The sequence below is a fragment of the Peromyscus eremicus genome, chromosome 9 (genome assembly GCF_949786415.1).
Source record: "Peromyscus eremicus chromosome 9, PerEre_H2_v1, whole genome shotgun sequence".
NCBI classification, from domain to species: Eukaryota; Metazoa; Chordata; class Mammalia; order Rodentia; family Cricetidae; genus Peromyscus; species Peromyscus eremicus.
In genome coordinates this window covers 69,132,644-69,154,049 of record NC_081425.1, presented here as the reverse complement: position 1 = coordinate 69,154,049, position 21,406 = coordinate 69,132,644, and the positions used below count along the sequence as shown (strand labels likewise).

Genomic DNA, 21,406 nt, shown 5'->3' with positions numbered 1-21,406 from the left:
GAATTCAGTAGCAGAATATGTGGCATTTGTCTTTTTGGGTCTCAGTCAACTCATTCAAAATAATCATTTCTTGTTTCATCTATCTACCTGCAAAGTTTATGATGCAAATTTCTTCTATATTGAAGAATATTCCATAATGCATAGGGGCCACCTTTTCCTTATCAATTCATCAATTGAAGGACATTTAGTTGTTTCCATTACCTAGTAACTTTGAATATAGCAGCAATGAACATAGCTAATCAAGTATCTGTGGAGCAGGATGTAGAGTTCTTTAGACATATACCAAGAAGTGGCATTGCTGGGTAATGTGGTAGATTTTGTCTTTAGTGCTTTGAAGATTCTCCACACTGATTTCCAGAGTACCTGCACCAATTTTTGTTCCCCTCAACAGTGAATGAGGGTTCCTTTCCCCTCACAACCTCCCCCAGCCTTTGTTGTCAGTTGTTTTACTGATTTGAGATACTCTAATTGGGGTGGGATGAAATCTCAAAGTTGTTTTAATTTGCATTTTTCGAATTGCTAAAGATGATGAACAATTTTTGAGATATTTCTTGGCCATTTTTATTTCTTCTGAGAACTCTATCTAGACAGTCTTGTCTTCTGACCATCTGCATTTTCTTCACCATGAAGTGATGGAGTGAAAAGGCTGGTTTATTGAGACTTGTGGAGATGGCCTGAAGTCGCCTTTTTTGGTGGTGTCAGTCCACTAGGGGGCACTGCAGAGTTCCTAGAAATTACTTTTTCTTAAGGTACCTAGAGGTTTGAAGAGCTGAGAAGAGATATAAGGACATAAGGCAATCCAATCACAAGGCAAGGAGTAGGGGTGACTGTGTGGAGTTCACCAGATATTTAGCTCCTAGTCATTCTATATAAAACCACAGATATCTAGAGCCTGTTCACTGGATCCTGTGTCTATAAATTTATTTTAAGAACAATTATCTCAACAAAATTGAATCTCACTGGGCATTATGATGATGAACAGTCAAGAGAGAACAACTTCACTGCTTTCATTTTTTAAAATTTCATGTTGAAAATCCCTCAAATTCAAAGAACTAGAAATTATTCCAATATACTTTATAACACACACACACACACACACACACACAAATGTAGAGAATATATATATATATATATATATATATATATATATATATATATATATATATATATACTCTAAACTAGAAAGAAAAAGAACAACTACTTGAGAAAAACTGGGAAATATTAGGTATGAAAAATAAAAGGGATAGGGCCTCAGTGAACTTGAGCTGGCATTCACAGCCTGATTAGAATCAGCTGTATTTTCCTGCACATCAGTACAGAAGAGCTAGGCAGATCGGAAGTGATGGAAAAAAATCAGGGTAGAAACATAGTCATGCCTCATTTTTCTTCTAGTCAACAAAACTCTCATTGGGAACATTTTCTATGCACATGGTGATCTGCTAATATCAAGAAGTTTTTTTTTTTTTTTTATTCTCTACAGTGCATCACATGCTAATTTTTTACATTGTGTAATTTAAGAGTCCTGCTAGGATTTTCTCACTGGGTGTACTATCCATACTTAAGGGAGGGCCCCATTCCCAGCAGTAGGTGTCCAACACAGAATGAACCCAATGGTGTTTTATATTACATTGGGTAGTTTGTGTGTTCTTTTTGGTCCTATTTATTTTTTATCTGTTTTATGTGGTTTTCTCTCTTGTGTTTTTATGGCTCTCTCTCTCTCTCTCTCTCTCTCTCTCTCTCTCTCTCTCTCTCTCTCTCTGTGTGTGTGTGTGTGTGTGTGTGTGTGTTTTGTTTTTAAATTCTGGTTATTGTTTTTAATTCTGAATTCTGGTGTTTGGGTTTTTTATGTTGTTTGTTTGCTTTCTAATGGGCGGGAAAAAGAAAAGTCATGCAGTTGGTTGGGTGAGAACGTGATAGAGATCTGAGAGGAACTGGAGGAGAGGGGACTATGATCATAATATATTGTATAAAAATCTTTTAGGAGATAAAAAAAATAGTGCTAGGATCCTTCAAGGCTCTGGTAACGCCACTGGAGCTCTTAGTTTTCACACTAGTATTTTGCATTTATGTATTCCCCTTCCTCACACATTTTTTTCCCCAAAGTCCCCTTCTAAGAAGTGTTACATTAGAAATATATTGTCCTGGGACACGCATATTGGCCTACACAGTTGTGGAGCATTTGCCATGCAGAATCACGTGGTGGAGGTAGGTGGGGTTTCTCGTTCAGATGAAAGAGGAAGCTAGGTGATTTGGAGAAAACCTGTTGTGTGTAAGCACAAGTGTGTCTGCTCACAAGATTTGACACCCTCATAGATGGAGAGAAGACATCCAAGAAATTTGACAGGGGTCATGGAGAGGAAACTGGGAGCTGTGCTGGGGATTCTGTGCGTGCAGATTTGCTGTGAGTTGTGCTCATCTAAGTTACTTTAGGGATTCTCCAGAAATGTCAGTGGTGGAGGGGAATGAGCCAACCCAAAGCTCCTGTGCAGTCATCCCCATAGTGTCTCCTGGGATATTAGACAGGTGTGGGTGAAGACCCTCACTGATTCTGGTTTGCTTTTGTTTCCCAACAGGGGTGAGAGGAATTGAGGTGGAGCAGAGTCCTTCAGCCCTGAGTCTCCATGAGGGAACTAGTTCTGCTCTGAGATGCAATTTTTCTACTACCACACAAACTGTGCAATGGTTCCGGCAGAATCCCACGAGCAGCCTCACCAATCTGTTTTACCTGAGTCCAGGAACAAAGGAGAATGGGAGGTTAAAGTCAACATTCAACTCCAAGGAGCGCTACAGCACCCTGCACATCAGGGATGCCCAGCTGGAGGATTCAGGCACCTACCTCTGTGCTGCTGAGGCACAGTGCTCCCAGCAAGCCTACAGCCTGACCCCAAACTGCAACTGTGTGTGCAGCAACAGCCCTACCACAGACAGACTTTCCAGAAGTTTTTGCACAGCTGTGGCTTTATGAGATCTCTACCAATTGTAAAGAAGGTGTGAGGAACCAGGAAAATACTGCTGCAGACATTTAAGCTTAAATTTAGCTGATGTGATATTGATTTGTAGAAGGATAGATGCTCAGAAACATCAGCTCACATGACTAAAATCTACACTTTATTTTAACAAATGCTGTGCTAATGTCATGAAATATAAGCTCCTCTTGCACACTCCAGAATTATTTTGATCTGTCCTCAAAATTGGAAACTGAGAGCAACTGTTTTCATCCTGTGTTTAGAGAGCAAGAAACAACACTTCCAGCCAATCTGATCAATATGAGGTTGATAAAAAAATAAATTTTGAGAATCTAATAAATCAGGCAAGACAAATATATTTTATTATTAAATCAACACATGATTTCAGCAATGTCTTGATATTTTTAAAAATATAATACATTTAATTGTGCAATATAAAACAAATATTTCACATAAAAAATTATGGGAGCCCAAAGATATATCACAAACTAGAGAGATGTATTTGCAATTTATATCATAACAATATTTGCAGCAATTGATTCTACCAAAGCATTTACATATCTTCAATGTAATATACATGCAAAACTTCTCATTAAAACATTGCTTTCTATATCTAAAACATTTCTTTACAATAAAGCTGCTTCTTCAGGCATCACAATCCCTGACTTCAAGCTCTACTATAGAGCTATAGTAATAAAAATGGCTTGGTATTGGCATAAAAACCAACATGTGGACCAATGGAATCGAATTGAAGATCCTGACACACCTATGAACACCTAATTTTTGACAAAGAAGCCAAAACTCTACAATGAAAAAAAAATCATCTTCAACAAATGGTGCTGACATAACTGGGTGTAGAAAATTGCAAATAGATCCACATCTATTACCATGCACAAAACTCAAATCCTAGTGGATCAAAGACCTCAACATAAATCCAGTTACACTGAATCTGATTGAGGAGAAAGTAGGAAGTAGCCTAGAATGCATTTGCACAGGAGACTACTTCCTAAATATAACACCAGTAGCGCCGGGCGGTGGTGGCACATGCCTTTAATCCCAGCACTCGGGAGGCAGAGGCAGGTGGATCTTTGTGAGTTTGAGGCCAGCCTGGTCTACAGAGCGAGATCCAGGAAAGGCACAAAGCTACACAGAGAAACCCTGTCTCAAAAAAACAAAACAAAAAATAAATAAATAAATAAATAAATAAAAAATAACACCAGTAGCACAGACACTGAAAGCAACTATTAATAAATGGGACCTCCTGAAATTCAGAAGCTTCTGTAAGGCAAAGGACACAGTAAATAGGACAAAACAACAGCCTACAGAATGGGAAAAGATCTTCACAAATCCCACATCTGACAGAGGGCTGACTCTAAAATATATTAAAAACTCAGGAAAGTAGACAGCAAAATACCAAACAATCCAATTAAAAAAAATGGGTTTCAGAACTAAACAGAAAGTTCTCAACAGAAGATTTCAAATGGCCGAAAGACATTTAAGGAATTGCTCAACATCCTTAGTCATCAGGGAAATGCAAATCAAAACCACTCTGAGATATCATCTTACACCTGTCAGAATGACTAAGATCAAAAACACTGATGACAGCGTGTGTTGGAGAGGATGCAGAACAAGGAAAAAACTCCTCCACTGTTGGTGGGAGTGCAAACTTGTACTGCCATTCTGGAAATCAGTATGACAACTTCTCAGAAAATTGTGAATCAATCTACCTCAAGACCCAATGATACCACTCTTGGGCATATACCCAAAAGATGCTCAACCATACCACAAGGACACTTGCTCAACTATGTTCATAGCAGCATTATTTGTAATAGCCAGAACCTGGAAGCAACCTAGAGCCCAACAACCAAAAAAGGATATAGAAAATGTGGTACTTGTACACAATGGCATATTTCTTAGCTGTGAAAAACAATGACATCATGAAATATGCAGGCAAATAGATGAAACTAGAAAATATCATTCTGAGTGAGGTAAATCAGACTCAGAAAGACAAACATGGTATGTACTCACTCATAAGTAGATACTAGATGTAAAGCAAAGGATAATCAGACTACAACCCACAGCTCCAGAGAAGTTGGGAAACAAGGAGGACCCTAAGAGGGATGCACAGATCACCTTGGGAAAGGGAAACAGAGGAGATCTCCATGAGTAAACTAGGGATGGGGGGAGCCAATAGAGGGTAGTGGATGGGGGATGTGAACATGAGGGAATGAGATGGACGAGCTGGGGGAGAGATGGAGTGGGAGAGCAATGAATGAGATAACTTGATAGAGGGAGACATCATAGGGATAGGGAGAAACGTAGTGTTAGGGAAGTTCCCAGGAATCCACAAGAATGACTGCAGATTAGACTACTAGTAATAGTGGTAAGGGTGCTTGAACTGACCTGCCCTGGTAATCAGATCAGTGAATACCCTGTCATTATAGAGGCTTTATCCAGTAACTGATGGAAGCAGATACAAAGATCCACAAGCATGCACCAGGTCGAGCTCTGGGAGTCCAGGAGAAGAGAGGGAAGAGGGATTTTATGAGCAAGAGGGGTCAAGATCACGATGGGGAAATCTACAGAGACAACTGAACCAAGTTCATAGGAACTCACGAACTTTAGACCCACAACTGTGGAACCTGCATGGGACTGGACTAGGCCCTCTGCATGTGGGAGACAGTTGTGTAGCTGGGTCTGTTTGAGGGTCCCTGGCAATGTGATCAGGATCTATCCCTGGTGCATGAGCTGGCTTTCTGGATCTCATTATCTATGGTCTGACACCTAGCTCCGGCTTGATGCAGAGGGAAGGGGCTTGGTCCTGCCTCAACTGAATGTACCAGGCTTAGCTGTCCCTGCACTGAAGAATGTACCCTTTTGGAGAAGGGGATAAGGGATGGGTTGGGGGGTGGGGAGCAAGAGGAGGGATGAGAAGGGGATCTGTGTTTGGTATGTAAAATGAATAAAAATGTTTTAAAATAGATAAAAAGAAATGGATGTGTGGTACAGTAGAAAAAGAGAAGCCCCCAAAACAACAACAACAACAACATTACTTTCCAAAGAAAAACTGGAAACCTCCTAAGGTCACACAATAGGGGACTAATTTGTTATACAATAATTAAATGTGATTTAAACAATTGCTGTTTCTCAAGGGTTGGCAGAATGTATTCCACAGTTGAAAACTCTGGCCTGCCACTTGTCTCTGTAAGGAACTAGAAAGCAACCATGCTCACTCATTCATAAATTGTCTGTTCATTGTGTTTTCATACTGTTACAGCAGCTGAGTGGTTACAACAGTGATTGGATTGACTAAAACATTTACTTTCTAGAGCTTCACAAATACACTGACCCTTTGTGATTCATTTAGCTTCATCCCCATTGCAAGTACATTTGTTTAAAATATAGATTATCTGAGCTTCCCAGATAATAAACAATTCCTAATTGTCAATAAGATTTACATGAGGATGGCTAGAAGTGTTGACACCAGAAGTGACAGCTCTGCAATAAGAATTGCTGATTCAGTCATCTCAGAGAGTTCACAAATAACAACCATCATAATCCCAACTTCTTGATAATATATGGTGTGGAATTAGGTAGGATTGGAACTTGGCAATTGGGCACAGAAAGGGGTACTCTGAACAGGTTGTCTAATAGATATTGATAGATATTTTTCCTAACCTCATTCCTAAGTAATTTGGACTTGAAAGCACTTTTTAAAATAAGAAATAAACTTGACAACTAAAGACAACAATTTTAGGTTTCTAGACAAGGCATACAATAAATTTTTTAAAAAGCAATGTAAATGTTATTTTTCTGTTGTAAATCCTTAAAATCAAAATCACAATTAAAGTTCAATCAGGATACAAAATGAGGAAAAAGTATCAATTGAGGAAAGCGCCTTCCATTCTTCTACGTTTGCATGGACAGCCATCTGACTGGATGTCCTCTTCATCCCACGCTTCTAGAAGGCCTGTGAGACCTCACACTTGAAGTTGACAATGTTCATTCTCTTTTTAAATCTGGTTCACAATAGTATCTGCCTGATGCACAACAATAGCGTTCATCCTGTTATAGCCATTCATTATCTCCATTTCCTGTACCGACTCTTCGAGATTTCTTTCTCATTTCTTCTTCCTAAACTTAAAGTTTCTCATTAGCTTCCATCAAAGCTCGATTTCATCCACAAACTGAACAAGTTCACGGTTTTGTTTGTTTGTTTGTTTTTAGACAACTGTGATTGGTTTCACTGTCTTCTCTTCTCCTGATCAAAATGGTTCTTTTTGTGAACCTTTTTGTTTCTGGTCATCAGTAATGTCCTGACAAAGCTGTTCATTTTTTCTTCTTAATTTCTTGTTTCCATTTTCTACCTCTTCATTTTGAAGAGCCAATGCCATTATAAAATGATTAGATGAGGAACTGGAAAGATGGCTCAGTGGTTAAGAGCACTGGCTGCTCTTTGAGAGGAACTGGGTTCAATTCCCAGAGCTCACTTGGCAGCTCACAACCGTCTGAGGGGTCATATGGAAACCCACTTCAAAAAGCTAACAAGCTAAGGGGATCTTGTTTATATCTAGAGGTAGAATCCATAGGGAATTGATGTTTGGGGAGAAGAGGGGATCCTGCAAGTAGGTTGCAGTAAGGCAAAGAATTATGTGGAGAGATGGGGATGGAAGGGGTGGGACTCCCCATCTAAACCAAGAGTTGCAATATCCAATGATTGAAGTTCATGTGGGGACCTGTAAGCAGGTTGTTACCAGACTGAGGATGAGAATGGATAGATTGTAATGGAGGACAGGAAGGATAGAGTGAATAACCTATATGACTGGCCGTGAGTTTCTGCCAGTGTGGTCACTGGGTAGAAAGTGCTTACATGTATTGGAGGGTAACCTGAAGAAAAAGGGGATGAACTAGAGGGGGTGTTGAGAGGGTCCATGGTAATGAGGGAAGCTGGTTCCTATGCAAGGTTTGGTGGAGTCCCTGGGGGATGGCAGCAGAGAGCAAGGACATGCCCCTGCCAAGTGGTCTGCTACAGGGCTTGGGGTGAAACTGGGAAAATTGCAATGTAGGATAGCAAGGAAAGAGGAGATAGACTACCATGTACTTCTGTGCTGCAACTGCACACTGCTCCACATGCACCTTCAGCCTGTCCTCAAACCTACCAGGAGGTCTGGAACTCCATCTATACACTGACTGTGTCACAGGCCTTCCACTGCACTGGCCAGTTTTATAGTTGGCAAGTGCCAACTATAGTGTAGACATCAAAAACACAAAATAATAAAGTTAGTTTCAACTCACTCTAAACAATTTAGGAGAGTTTTCTCCAGTTTTAAAAATTGAAATATAGTTTCATCATTCCCTTTCACTGTTTGCAGCACATGATGATTTTGTTACAGAGAACCAGAACTCCTGTGCTACAGAGACGAAGAGGCTGTGGCACACTCAGCCTCCAGATAGGACGTTTACATCACACACCCTCCTCCAAGGTCAGAGGTCACTGAGGAAGAGGGGGTGGAAAGACTGTGAGAACCATAGCTGGGGGATGACTACAAAAAGACAGTGTTTTATGAACACAGCAGGGCAGCTGCACACATGGACTCACAGAGGTTGACACCATATGTAAGACTTGCAAAGGATCAGGTCAGATGCAATTGCAGTAGGACAGAAGGATAGTGGGTGTCCCACCCTTAGCTAAGGAGCTAGGGCTTGCTGGTAGCTGCTGGAATAGAGAATAAATAGGTTTCTTTAAAAATTCAGCCCCTGGTGCATAGACCACCCTCCACTGAAGGCCATATATCCAAGAATATGAGCAGGACAAACTGTAATGCAAACCTTAAGGTGTTTGTTTTAAAGGAGGGGGACTGGGTTGGTAGGGAAGAGTGGATGTATCTGGCAGGAGTAGAGGGAGCAGGTGAATATAAAAAAACATTCATTGGATAATATTCCCCAAGAGCTAATAAGATGAGAAAAGTAGATAAATTTTATCAGTGGTAAGTGTGTGTGTATACATGTATGAATATTATTTTATACATATTCATACTACTAAATACCATAGCATACACATAGCTTGGTAACATTTGTGATTTCAGGAATCCATTGTGGAATTGAGACCTGCCTCCTTTGAGTGAGGTTTCAAGTTTATTCACAGTGTATTGTACAGACATCTGTGGTGCAGTTTGAAGGGAAATCAGTAGAGGGCGCTGCCTCTTCAGATGTGGTTAAGGTCTGCATCCAGGTGGTGGCTTCACATGACGAAACTATCACTGTGCGGAAGGAGGTCCTTGTTTATGAGTGAGGAGTTTCAGTAAGGTCCTGCAGGAGACTTGTCCTGTGAGTTTAGTGCACTCAAGAACCAAGTGCCATTTTCTCCTATGAACATGCTTCCTGACACCTGCTCAGTTCTGCTGCTCTTCTTCATGCTCAGTAAGTTACATTTTACCCTAAGTGTTGATGATGTCATTTTCTTACAACTGTGGAAGTCTTTACCTTCTTCTTCACATAGCAAAATGATTCCTTATCTATCTATCTATCTATCTATCTATCTATCTATCTATCTATCTGTTTTTGTTTTTTTTTTTTTTATTGATTTTTAGGGATGAGTAATGGCGACTCGGTGACCCAGACAGAAGGCCTGGTCACTGTCACAGAGGGATTGCCTATGATGATGAACTGCACCTATAAGACTATTAGTTCAGCTCCTGTGGTTTTCTGGTATGTGCAATATCCCAACAAAGCCCCTCGGCTACTCCTGAAGAGGGCCACAGACAACAAGAGGACAGAACACCAAGGGTTCCAGGCCACTCTCCATAAGAGCAGCAGCTCCTTCCACCTGCAGAAGTCCTCAGTGCAGCTGGCAGACTCTGCCCTGTACTACTGTGCTCTGAGGGACACAGTGAGAGAGACTGCAGGGGAAGCTGCACACAAACCCAGGGTGCAGGAGGCTGAGGGGAGTGGCCTGTGAGGGAGGCTGTGTGTCTTCTCTGAGTGGGGTTTACCCAGACTCCTGAAACACAGCAACACATCTCAGGTCAAATTCCTAGAAACCCAGGAATCTGTGGATACTCTGACAGGATAGATGGAAGTCATTGTTAGAGACAACCAGGCTTTGATCCACAGAAATACTGTTCTCTCCCTAAGTGAGGACCTCTCAGAGAAAAACATCTCCAGGAAAACTTGGACATGGGATTTATCTCTACCAAGAAGTCTTACAAAATTGAATGATTTAATTGTCCAGCAATCTTCTGATCTTACCCCACAAGTTTATGACCAAATGAAGAATATAGGGTTTAGTATTTAAAAATCTGCTTCAGTGTCCTGCTGCAAGCTATTTAGATTCTTCCTCTCCTTGGTCCATGTTCCAGAGAGTTCATTCCGACTTCTGGCCTCAGTTACTGTTTTATTGCTGTGAAGAGACACCATGACCAAGACAACTTACAGAAGGAAGCAGTTAATTGAGGACTTGATTACAGTTTCAGAGGGTGAGCCATGATGATTGTCGTGGCATGCATAGTAGCAGGCAGTAGCCATGTCCCTGGAGTAGTAGCTAAGAGCTTCCATCTGATCACCAACAAGAGGCAGAGAGAGTGAGAGACTGGGCCTGGCTTGGGCTTTGAGATCCCAAAGCACACCAACCGCGACACACCTCCTCTGATAAGGCCATATCTACTGATCCTTCCTAAACAGTCCACCATCTCGGAACCAAACATTCAGATTTTTGAGCCTATGGGAACATTCTCATTGAAACCTTCACACTCCCCAACAGCATTCAATTAGTGAAGCTGCTCAGGAAATACAGCTGTTGGAACTCTCAAGATGACGCCTGAGAGGCAGCTCCTTCTCTTTCCTACACACCACGTAGGAGTCAGGCTGCCCGCTCTCATAGGTCATTGCAGTTTGCCTAAATCCTGAGGATGTGGTGTAGTCAGTCACTAAGGATTACAGCTAAATTCTCAGATAACTCTTCTGAAATATGGGGAAGGAACAAAAGTTTTGTTCCATTTCATTTCTGGAAACAAATTACTTAAAGTAAAATGCTCTAGTATTCATATTTATCCCTCTGTAATGGAAGGAAAATCTGAAATCAATGACTATCTTGTCCCTCAAGAAAGACTCATAATTGTGTACAAAAAAAAAAGAACAGAAAAGAGGTACATGCTTTCTTACTGGCTAAAAAGCAAAATAGAATGTCAAATTTCATTTCTAAACTCCAAAAACTACTTAAATGGCACAGAATAGAATAGACTCTCTCATAAGAGACCTTGTCAACCTAAAATGAATAAAATGAATGCTAAATCTAATAAAAACCTCAGTGCCAGGCATGGGAATCTGTGGGAGCCCACAACTGACTCAGTCTCCCAGTTTGAATCTGAAGTCTATTATGAGTCAATAGATTTCAAGCTTGTTTGCTCCAAGGCTGTGAGAAAGTTCTGATTATCCCATAAGAGGGAACACATTATCTAGCTAGATGCAGGCTGCTGATGCCAGCCAGAGGTACATCGAGATAGAAAATGAAACTGCCTGCTCCTTGAATCAAGGCAGGATAGATAGTGGTTGAATGCCTGTGCTGTGCATTGTTCTACCTCTGTCCTTCAATACTGTATATAAGCTGGCTGTGAAATAAACTCGGGGCTGTATGGCATTGACCAGCAGACCTCTCAACTCTTTTCTGTCTTCTTCATTTTCTCTTCAATCCACACACCTCTACCCAGCTACCCAGCTGACTGTCCGCAGGCCCTGACAGGAATCTTCACTTCAAGTTGTTCTCTGGGGCTTCAAGTGTCTCTTCCAAAAGAGATGGGCTATTGCCATTGGCTTTGATTGCCCTGATTGTATGTAACAACCCTTTGCTAACGATACCACATAACTGAGACTTAGGACTTGGAGGAATTTAGCTAGGATTGACCTGAAGACTCCTTCCTAAGGATGAGTTTTCAAGTATATGCAAGATTCCAAGGGAGAACAGCAATACATATTCCTAACAAGCTGTATAAATGTTACAAACAAAAAAAAAATGACCATCATGGCAAGAACACCTACAAGGGTGCAATAGTAAAACTTTTATCTTGGTGGAAACTAAAATATATGTCTCATTGGATTTAAGACATGTTCAAAGGATTTAAGACATGGTCAAAAGACATGTGGGGCTGAGGATTGTTCTCTTTGGGAGGGACTGGTCCTCATGCTTCCTGGATCCCTAACTCCTTACAACCCCAGGGTCATCTCAAAATGCCCTGCCCCCCACTGCACTCCACCCAGACTCTCAGGCAGGTCTGGTTTGGGAGGAGCTTCAGGCTCAGAAGGCTGGGAGGGAACTCTGCAGTGTCTGGCCTGGCAGAGTTCCTGCATGGGGCTGACTGGTGGCAGGAGGAGGGACCTTCAACAGCCATCCTGACACCACAGCCCAGGGCTTGGTTCCTTGCTTCTGTCTCCAGCAGCCAGACAAGCACCATGAAGAGGCTGCTGTGCTCTCTGCTGGGGCTGCTGTGCACCCAGGTTTGCTGTGAGTCTGGCTGTCCACATTCAGGGACAGAGAGGATGCTGTCAGCACATGGAGGGTGGGGAAGCAGCTCAGGAGTCCTGCAGAGCTCCCACCTTCTCAGAGGACATGGGATGTGTTCAGGGTTCTGTGGATGCTCAGTGACCCCCATCTGTGTCTCTTTCTCTGTTTCTAATCAGGGGTGAAAGGTCAACAAGTGAAGCAGAGTCCTGTGTCCTTAGTTCTGCAGGAGAGAGAGAGAGTGCAGAGCTGCAGTGCAACTTTTCCACCTCTACAAACCAAATGCAGTGGTTTTACCAAAGTCCTGGGGGACACCTCATCAGCCTGTTTTCCAATCCTTCTGGAACAAAGCAGAGTGGAAGACTGATGTCCACAACAGTAGCTAGAGAATATCGCAGCTCATTGTACATTTCCTCCTCCCAGACGACAGACTCAGGCACTTATTTCTGTGCTATGAGTGCACAGTGCTCCCCACACACCTGCAGCCAGTACAGAAACCTTCAGCTGGGTGGGTGTGGCCATTCCCAGTTACATGACATCTGGAAACCACAACATCTGCTTTATTTAATATCCCTATTCTGTATAGGCAGAGTTTTAACCTGGGATAAGCTTTTGGCCATGATTTTAAGGATTTAGATGTTTAAATTCTCAATATATATTCCCTCCTGAATCATAAAGGTCCATCTTAGAACTAACGGAGAAGCTGATGGGAAGACTGAATCAATGTGATCATTTAAGCCACAGTGTGCTGAACTCACAAAGGATGAGGAGAAAGGGAATGAAAAACAAAGGCAGGCTTCCAGGTGACCCTGCTGTGGACAGGGTCAGTGTCAGTGAGCAGAAAACAAACTGTAGCAACAGCAAGAACATCAAGTCATGGAGGATACAGAGTGTTCAGACAGCTGGATGCTCCAGTTTCCTTTCTGTTGCTGTGATGAAACTCTCTGAGAAAAAGCTACTTAGAAAATGAAAGGATTTATTTAGCTTTCTCTTCCAGGTCATAGTCCATCATTGGTGGTAATTAAGGCAGGAACTCAAACAGGAGATTACAACAGAAAACATGGAGAAACTCTGCAGTTAGGTCACTCACCGACTCAAACTTATGTGACCCAGGACACTTTCCTACAGATTGGTGCCACCTACATTGGGCTGGTCTCCATTCAATTCAAAATCCAAAACTGAAATCGTGCTTGGAGTTTTAGTGCTATTTTATGGAGTTTATGGAAGTCATTGGGGGATATTGAAGGTATTGAATCTTCTAATTCATTATTCTGAGTTACCTTTTCAAATATTTAACTTTACTCATCATTGCTGTGAAGTTTTCTAGACAGAGATCTGATTATCTTTAAGAAAATAAAGAGAACAGTAACTATGAGAAATTACTCAAACATGTATCTTGTTCAGATAATTTTAAATAGAAGATCTAAAAAGTCTTAAAACTCAGTAAAAGAGAATGAATGACTCATTCTAAAATGAGCCAGATGAGGAGACCCTCTGCAAAGGAATGTGTGTGTGTGATAAGGACAAATGATTAGAATGTAGTGAGGGATTGTGCTGTTTAGTAAAGTGCTGGTTGTAGGTTCTCCTCCACCATTCATGGCTTTCATAGAAGATGGAGGCCATTGCAGAAAGCCACAACCAATCAAGATGCAGAGTTGAGGAGTCTAGTCTCAATGGCGATGTCTACAATCTAACTCCTGCACCTAAGGCTCTGGAGACATGGACAAAAGAGGAGGGAATAGTATAAGAAGCAGAAGATATCAAGATTGCTGTAAAATTGTGTCTCTTAAGTATGTCAGAAGCTATATACATGAAGACTCACCAACATGACTGTCTAAACATGAACTGAAAAAGAACAACAATAGACATGTTAAGGTTTAATAGACATGGAAAAGTGCACAAAGCCTCAATCCTAGCTAATGAGCTCTTGGCAACGAAGGAATGCTGATAGTGGGAGACACAGATTTTCCCAGAGAACAGTTAACAAATTGGTTATCCAATACAGACTGGTTAGCCTTGAAAACATACATACAAGTAACATTATATAGATGAGTTGGTTGTATTTATATATTTATATGTAAATATATTTATACATATATATGCAACAATCATTAAATAATGACAAGGCCATAAAGTGAAAAGAGAGATAAGAGGGGGATATAGGAAGTTTAGGAAGGAGGGTTGGATATGATTATATTATACTTGAAAAAATAAAAGAAATGATAAAAGTGAGTGAAAGAAAAATAAACTTTATGGATTAATAATCACATGTCTACGGTCTATAAAAGGGGGTCAATAAAATATGACTCATGTGAAATCCAAACATTTGCTTATTTTATAAGCTTTATTGTAAGCAACAAGCATTGTCATTTCCTTTTGTGTTATGAATGGCTTCTCCAGAACAAAGTAGTTTTAGGTAAAGTAGAAAGATAGGGAATCATGGGGTAGGCATGGAGAAAATGATAGAAGGTGGAAGAAAGAAAACTAGGCTATAGCTGACTTCAACAAAGACAAAATCTGTTTCCATCTTCTAACATTCAGCACACAGAAGCTATGGTCTGGGGAGGTCAGGGATTCACTTCAATTTGGAAACCCAACTTGGCAAAGTGATGCTGGTTTTGGCAGAAAGGAAGCTGCAGGACTGAAGGGAACAGGAAGAAGCTGAGACTAGGCACTGTGAATTTGCTTTATCTGATTTAAGTGTGTCCTGCTTCTTACCTCTTGGAATAAGAAGTTTGGGTGTAGTGGTGCACACCTTTGTTCCCAGCACTTGGGACGCAGAGGAAGGAGGATCCCTATAAGTTTGAGGCCAGGAGGGTCTATAGAGCTAGTTCCAGGACAGCCAGGGCTACACTGAGAAACCCCATCTCAAAAAACCAAAATATAAATAAAAACAAAAGCATAAAATAAAAATTAATTAAATATGATGTTTGTAACTATTTTAGATTTTATAGAAACTCACAGAAGACATTACTTATGTTAAAAAGACTTGGAACATTTTTGTTATTTATTTATTTATTTATTTATTTATTTATTTATTTATTTATTTATTTATTTATTTATTTATTTATTTGTTAGTTTTTACACTCTACCCTCAGTGTCCCCTCCCTCTTCTCCTTTACTCCCTCCCTTCCACCTCCCCTTTCCCCTCCCCACATCCATTCTTCCTCCTCTGCTTCTCCTCAGAAAAGGGCAGGTCTCTCACGGATTTCAACCAGCCATGGCATACCAACTAGAGAGACTAGACACCTTCTCTCCTGTTAAGGCTAGAGGAAGCAAACCAGTCTGAGGAGTATGGACCCAAAAGCAGGCAAGGGAGTCAGAGACAGCCCCTGCTCCCACTGTTAGGAGTTCCACAAGAAGACCAAGCTACACAACTGTAACATAGTTGCAAAGGGCCTAGGTCAGTCCCATGCAAGCTTCTTGGTTGTTGGTTCAGTCTCTGTGAGCCCTTATCATCCCAGGCTTGTAAGAGGAATTGCTAAACAGTTTTATTAATAAAAAAAACCCAGAGCCAGATATTAGGGTGGAAACTGAGAGATCAGAGGAATAGGACAAGCCACAGCCAACCTCACCTTACCGACTCCTCAGCTCCCAGAGAGAACTACTTCCTATATACCCATGCCTATATCCTTTCTGTGCCTGCCATCTCACTTTCTCTCTCCACCCAGCTACATCACTTTTCTCTTTCTGCCCAGCTCTATCACTTCCTGTCTGTCTGTCCAGACCTCCAGACCTCTATGGTTAACTAGTATTGGAATTTAAAAGCATGTGCCATCACACCTGGCTCTGTTCCCAGTGTGGCCTTGAACACACAAAGATCTGGATGAATCTTTGCCTCTTGAATGCTAGGATTAAAGGTGTATGCTACCATTGCATGACTTCTATGTTTAGTATAGTGGCTGGCTTTTTCCTCTGATCCTCAGATAAGCTTTACTGGGGTACACAGATAAAATATCACTACATTTCCTCTTTTTTTGTCTAATATAAAAAAGTTATAACTAATATAAGAAAAACTATATACAATAAGTAAAATAACTATATACAGTATATACAGACAATAAATACATCAACAATGTCTAGTCCATTTGCATTTGACAAATTCAGTGAAAATATTCCATCATATATCTTATCTTTGTGAATCCAAAGGAAAGTTACTTAGCTTCTCTGAGACTGTGGATTGTAGTAACATAGTCATCCTTTACTCTACAGCTAATATGCACTTACAATGGGTACATATTATGTTTGTCACTCTGGGTTTGGGTTACCTCACTCAGGATGATCTTTCTAGTCCCATCCATTTGCCAGCACATTTCATGATGTCATTATTTTTAGCAGATGAATTATACTCCATAATGTAAATAACAAAAGTTGGTTATTTAAAAGTTGTATTATGATTTATATTGTGATCTTAAATGTGATCTTGGAGATGAACCATAAAGGAAAGATTATGGCTAAATAATGCTATTTTTCTGTGTCAGGGTGACAAGGGACCCCTGCGATAGTGAATTTTTGTCGACTTGACGCAAACTGGAGATACCAGGAAGAGGGAACCTCAATCAAGGAGTTTTGTCACACTTGTTTGGAGGCCTGTTTGTGGACATTTTCTTATTAACAATTGACATGGGAGGGCCAAACCCACAGTGAGCATTGTCATCCCTGGGCAGGAGGTCTGGGTTATATAAAAAACAAGATGAGCAAGGCAGGAAGAGCAAGTTAGCAAGCAGATTTCATGTATGTTTCTTGCCACTTTTCCAGCTTGAATTCCTGATGGCTTACTTCAGTGATGGATTATGATCAGAAATGTAAACCAAGTAAATGATTCCCTCCACAAGTTTAATTTGGTCTTCATGTTTATTTATCTTAGTGATAGAAAGCAAACCAGTTCACACACCAAAAGAGGTAACCCATTCCTGGAACTGGCATTTTTATTTAATACCCTGTGGTACCTAATAGATTTATTCTTGTCCCAGGGTAACTCCATCATGACTCCTTTTATTTGTGTGTGCATAATCTTCTAGAATGAAGAAAATTTTAAATCGATCTGTTATTTTATCATATAATTACAATAATTAGCCCGTATTAATTGTACAAAGCAGTTGGCTGTTGCACAATTGTAGTATAGGCATTTGCATAGATTTCCTGATATTCATCTCTCCTTCACCCTCTGTTGTCCTCCCCCTTCCCTTGTCCCCTCAACTCCTCCCCATATTCATTTGTCTGACTTTGATTTTCAGAGCATCTTTACTTTCTTTTTTTTCCTTCTTTTCCTTTTTTGTTAGTTTTCACATATGAGAACACATGTGTTGTGGGTCTCTACATGTCTGCTTTATTTTGCTTAACATCATGGCCTTCAATACCACCTGTTTTTCTACAGATGGCACCAGTTCATTTTTCCTTGTGGTTGAATTTTGCTCTGTTGTTTGAAGTACAATATTTTCTTCATTCATACGTTGACAGGTGGTATCTAGGCTGCATCTTGGCAATAGTGAATGGTGCTGTAATAAACATGTATATGCAGGTCTCTCTTATGTGATGACATCAGTTTCCCTGGATAAATATCCATAAATGATGTTAGCAGGATCATTGGTCTTTCTCTTTCTTTCTTTCTTTCTTTCTTTCTTTCTTTCTTTCTTTCTTCCTTGCTTTCTTGCTTTCCTGTTCTTTTTATATTTCAGAAGAAAAACACTGCTACTCTTGGTGGCTTTATCAACACATATTCCTACCAACATGTATAATTGTAGAATTACAATGAGGGGATTTCTGACTCGACTTTTTTCTGAAATACTAAATTTGAGCAAAATGGGGGAAGTGCTTTCTATATGAGAAATAGCTTAAGACAAAGTGTCTGTGAGGGGTGGAGCCTGTTGAAAGAACTAAGTGCCTGTGAAGGCAGATTCAGTGTTCTGTAGGGAGATAAAAGGCCACTGGAGTTCTCCCCAAGCTTCAGTCAAGGAGGAATGGATAAAATCCTGAAGTCATCATTTTTAGTCCTGGCCCTTCACCTAGCCTGTGAGTCATGGAGGAGAAAATTCAGGATGTGTAATTAATATGGAGGTGTGAGAGAAGTGGGACACAGGACAAAATCACGAATGCTGAAACCACAAGCAGGTATACAAACCTGGAAAACTAATGACATTTGTTGTGTCTCTACACAGGGGTGAGTGGCCAACATCAGGACAGACGTGACCAACAGCAGGTGAAACAAAGTCCCCAATCTCTGACAGTCTTGGCAGGAGAGACTTCAGTTCTGAACTGCACTTATGAGGACAGCACATTTGACTACTTCCCATGGTACCTGCAGTTCCCTGGTGAAGGCCCTACACTTCTGATAGCCATACGATCCGTGTTGAATAAAAAGGAAGATGGAAGATTCACGGTCTTCTTCAGTAAAAGTGATAAACAGCTCTCCTTGCACATCACAGATTCTCAGTTTGGAGACTCAGCCACCTACTTCTGTGCAGCAGGAACACAGTGCTCTCCAGGCACCTGCAGGCCATACCCAAACCCACAGCTGAGGCTCCAGCAAAAGCCCACAGTGGGGCTGAGCCTGGCAGAGGTGCATAGGGGTTTTATTTGCAGGAGCAGGTGACAGGTGATACAGTGAATGTAAGGATTAGACTCATTCAGGTCACAGACAGACCAAGGGAAAGTCAGGGCTTGCTTTTCTCCAGTCTCCCTTTGCTCCTCAGGCACTACCGAAGTTTTAGATCTATTTCCTTAACTAGCTTAGTTGAATTGTTTTCCTAAGTGGTTGTACAAATGTTTTTCTGTGTGGTTGCTTCTCACCAAGTGGAAATTATAAAGTCCCCATCACCCTACACTCTTGTCAACATGATATTAATGTGTAGATATTACAGCACAATGTCAGTCATTTTGTGCCTTATGTGATAGAAATCACATAGAATTATCTTTCACCTTAATCTCCTCTGATTACCAGGGATGTATGTGACCACTGACTATATCTAATTCCTCTTTTTTTGGTTTTTATATCCCATCTACCTTCAAGAAATTCATGTATGGAAACCAGGATGTACTTACAAGGATGCAGGTGTGTTTACAATAGACAAATGACATCTGTGAGGGAAAGAAGAATCCAATTTACTCATATCATGAAAATATATAATATTTCACTATATGATAATATATAAAAATGTAATATATTTCACTGAAGAACTATTTTCATAAGTGTATTTCATAGATGAACAAAATAAGATTTTGAAGGTAAATATTTTTAGCTAACAGAAGCAGCTGCACTCTTTATGGCCATCACCAGTGCACAGAATGGAAAAGAACTTCTCATTGTCTAACCCTCTGCAGGGTTTACTCACTTAATGCTACATACATACTAACAAGATTTCCACTGGAGAAAAATTTAATTAGCTTATAAATTTAAATGTTTTCATGCTACAAAGCTGAAGGTTACTGGAGCCCTAACTACCTAGGAAGCCAAGTCAGGAGGGATATTTGAGCCTAGGATTGGAAGCTGAGCCACATAGTGAAACTTTGTCTTACAAAACCTAATCCAGCCAAAACAATGTGGAAGATATTTAATTTAAGCATGTAAATTCTGCAAGCTCTCCTTCCCATCCACAGTAAGTAACTTTTCAATATTCAAAAGAGAGAGTGAAGAAGGAAAATCAGTCAGTTGGCTCTTAGCAGTAGGAGATTATATCTCACAATACCAGTGGGTGAACTTCCCAAGTCTTTCCAAGTGTTAGATCCTTGTCAAGTTTAAACTCGAGCCAGAAGTTGGGAACAGTATTTGTATCAGATTGGAATAGGCATCACTGAATACAAACACCTAGTTCAGAAGTCAGGAGGAGAGCAAAGGCATCCTTGAAGATGCAGAAGAGAGAATTGAGAAATTCTGCGTACCCCAAGACAGAACTCTGAGCTTCCTAGGGATTTAGACACTGGAAAATATTTAAAGAAATCTAAGAGACAATGAAGACAGGTTCACTTATAATAACATAATTATCACCATTTGGGTGTCTTTATGTAGTAGTCAAAAATCTATCATGGGGTAGATTTCTGAGTTTGAGGCCAGCCTGGTCTACTGAGTGAGTTCCAGGACAACCAAGCTTAGGCAGTAAAGGAGACAATTGAAAACAGGAAGGTGGTGAAGATGTGTTTTAACAAGGGAGCCAATCCTAGTTTCAGCAAGCAGGAGAACTTCGCAGCCTGGTCACATGGACTCTATTTTAGAATAAAGGATGAACTCTGTGGAATCTCCCTCTGTAACCAAGGAAAGCCTCTGAGGCCAGGCATGTAGCGGGGGTATTCCTGAATGAAGGTCCAGATAGGCAACACCATGAAGTTGTGGAAGTTAAGCATGGTTTACCTTGAAGACCCCAAGATGTTAAAGATGCCAGAGTCTTGGGTTATCTGCCAGAAAAAAATGCTAACAAGTAGTGCAACAAGCCCAAGAGAAAGAAATATGTTGCAGTCAACAAAGCTGAAAAGAGCTGGAGATCTGAAGAGCATTTTGACATCAGACATGGAAATGCAGAGTTTGGAGTTTTCCCAGATGGTTTTCAATTTCCTTTGGTCCAACATTACCTTATTATGTTCCTTTTCCTCCCTTTGAAAACAATAATATATTCTATGACAATATATGTTAGAAGTATATGATCTGCTTTTTTATTTTGATTTTACAGGGCATCACAGTTAAGAGATTGCCTTGTGTCTCAGAAGAGATGGTCTTTTAAACAATGTTGAGACTGTGCTAGACTGTTGGAACTTTTGAAGTTGGAACAAATGAATGTTTTGCATTATGATATATCTACAAGCTTATGGGGACCAGGAGTGAAATGTGGTGGTTTGAATAAGAATGGCCCCCAGAGGCTCACAGATTTGAATTGTTAGTCACCAGGAAGTAACCCTATTTGAAAGGACTAGGAACTATAGCCTCTTTGGAGGAACTGTGTCACTGGTGATGGGCTTT

General features: G+C 40.6%; 3 gene segments (V, D, J or C); all 3 read left to right on the top strand.

Moving 5' to 3' along the window:
• The first annotated feature begins 2,349 nt into the window (after window positions 1–2,349).
• LOC131919009 (T cell receptor alpha variable 22-like) lies at window positions 2,350–2,965 on the top strand. The segment is given in 2 exon segments: window positions 2,350–2,401; window positions 2,574–2,965. Coding segments are annotated over 2 exon segments (444 nt in total).
• Window positions 2,966–9,334: 6,369 nt separating this feature from the next.
• LOC131919008 (T-cell receptor alpha chain V region CTL-F3-like) lies at window positions 9,335–9,924 on the top strand. The segment is given in 2 exon segments: window positions 9,335–9,386; window positions 9,557–9,924. Coding segments are annotated over 2 exon segments (420 nt in total).
• Window positions 9,925–18,419: 8,495 nt separating this feature from the next.
• On the top strand, window positions 18,420–19,051 carry LOC131919006 (T cell receptor alpha variable 23/delta variable 6-like). The segment is given in 2 exon segments: window positions 18,420–18,471; window positions 18,618–19,051. Coding segments are annotated over 2 exon segments (486 nt in total).
• The last annotated feature ends 2,355 nt before the right edge of the window (window positions 19,052–21,406 follow it).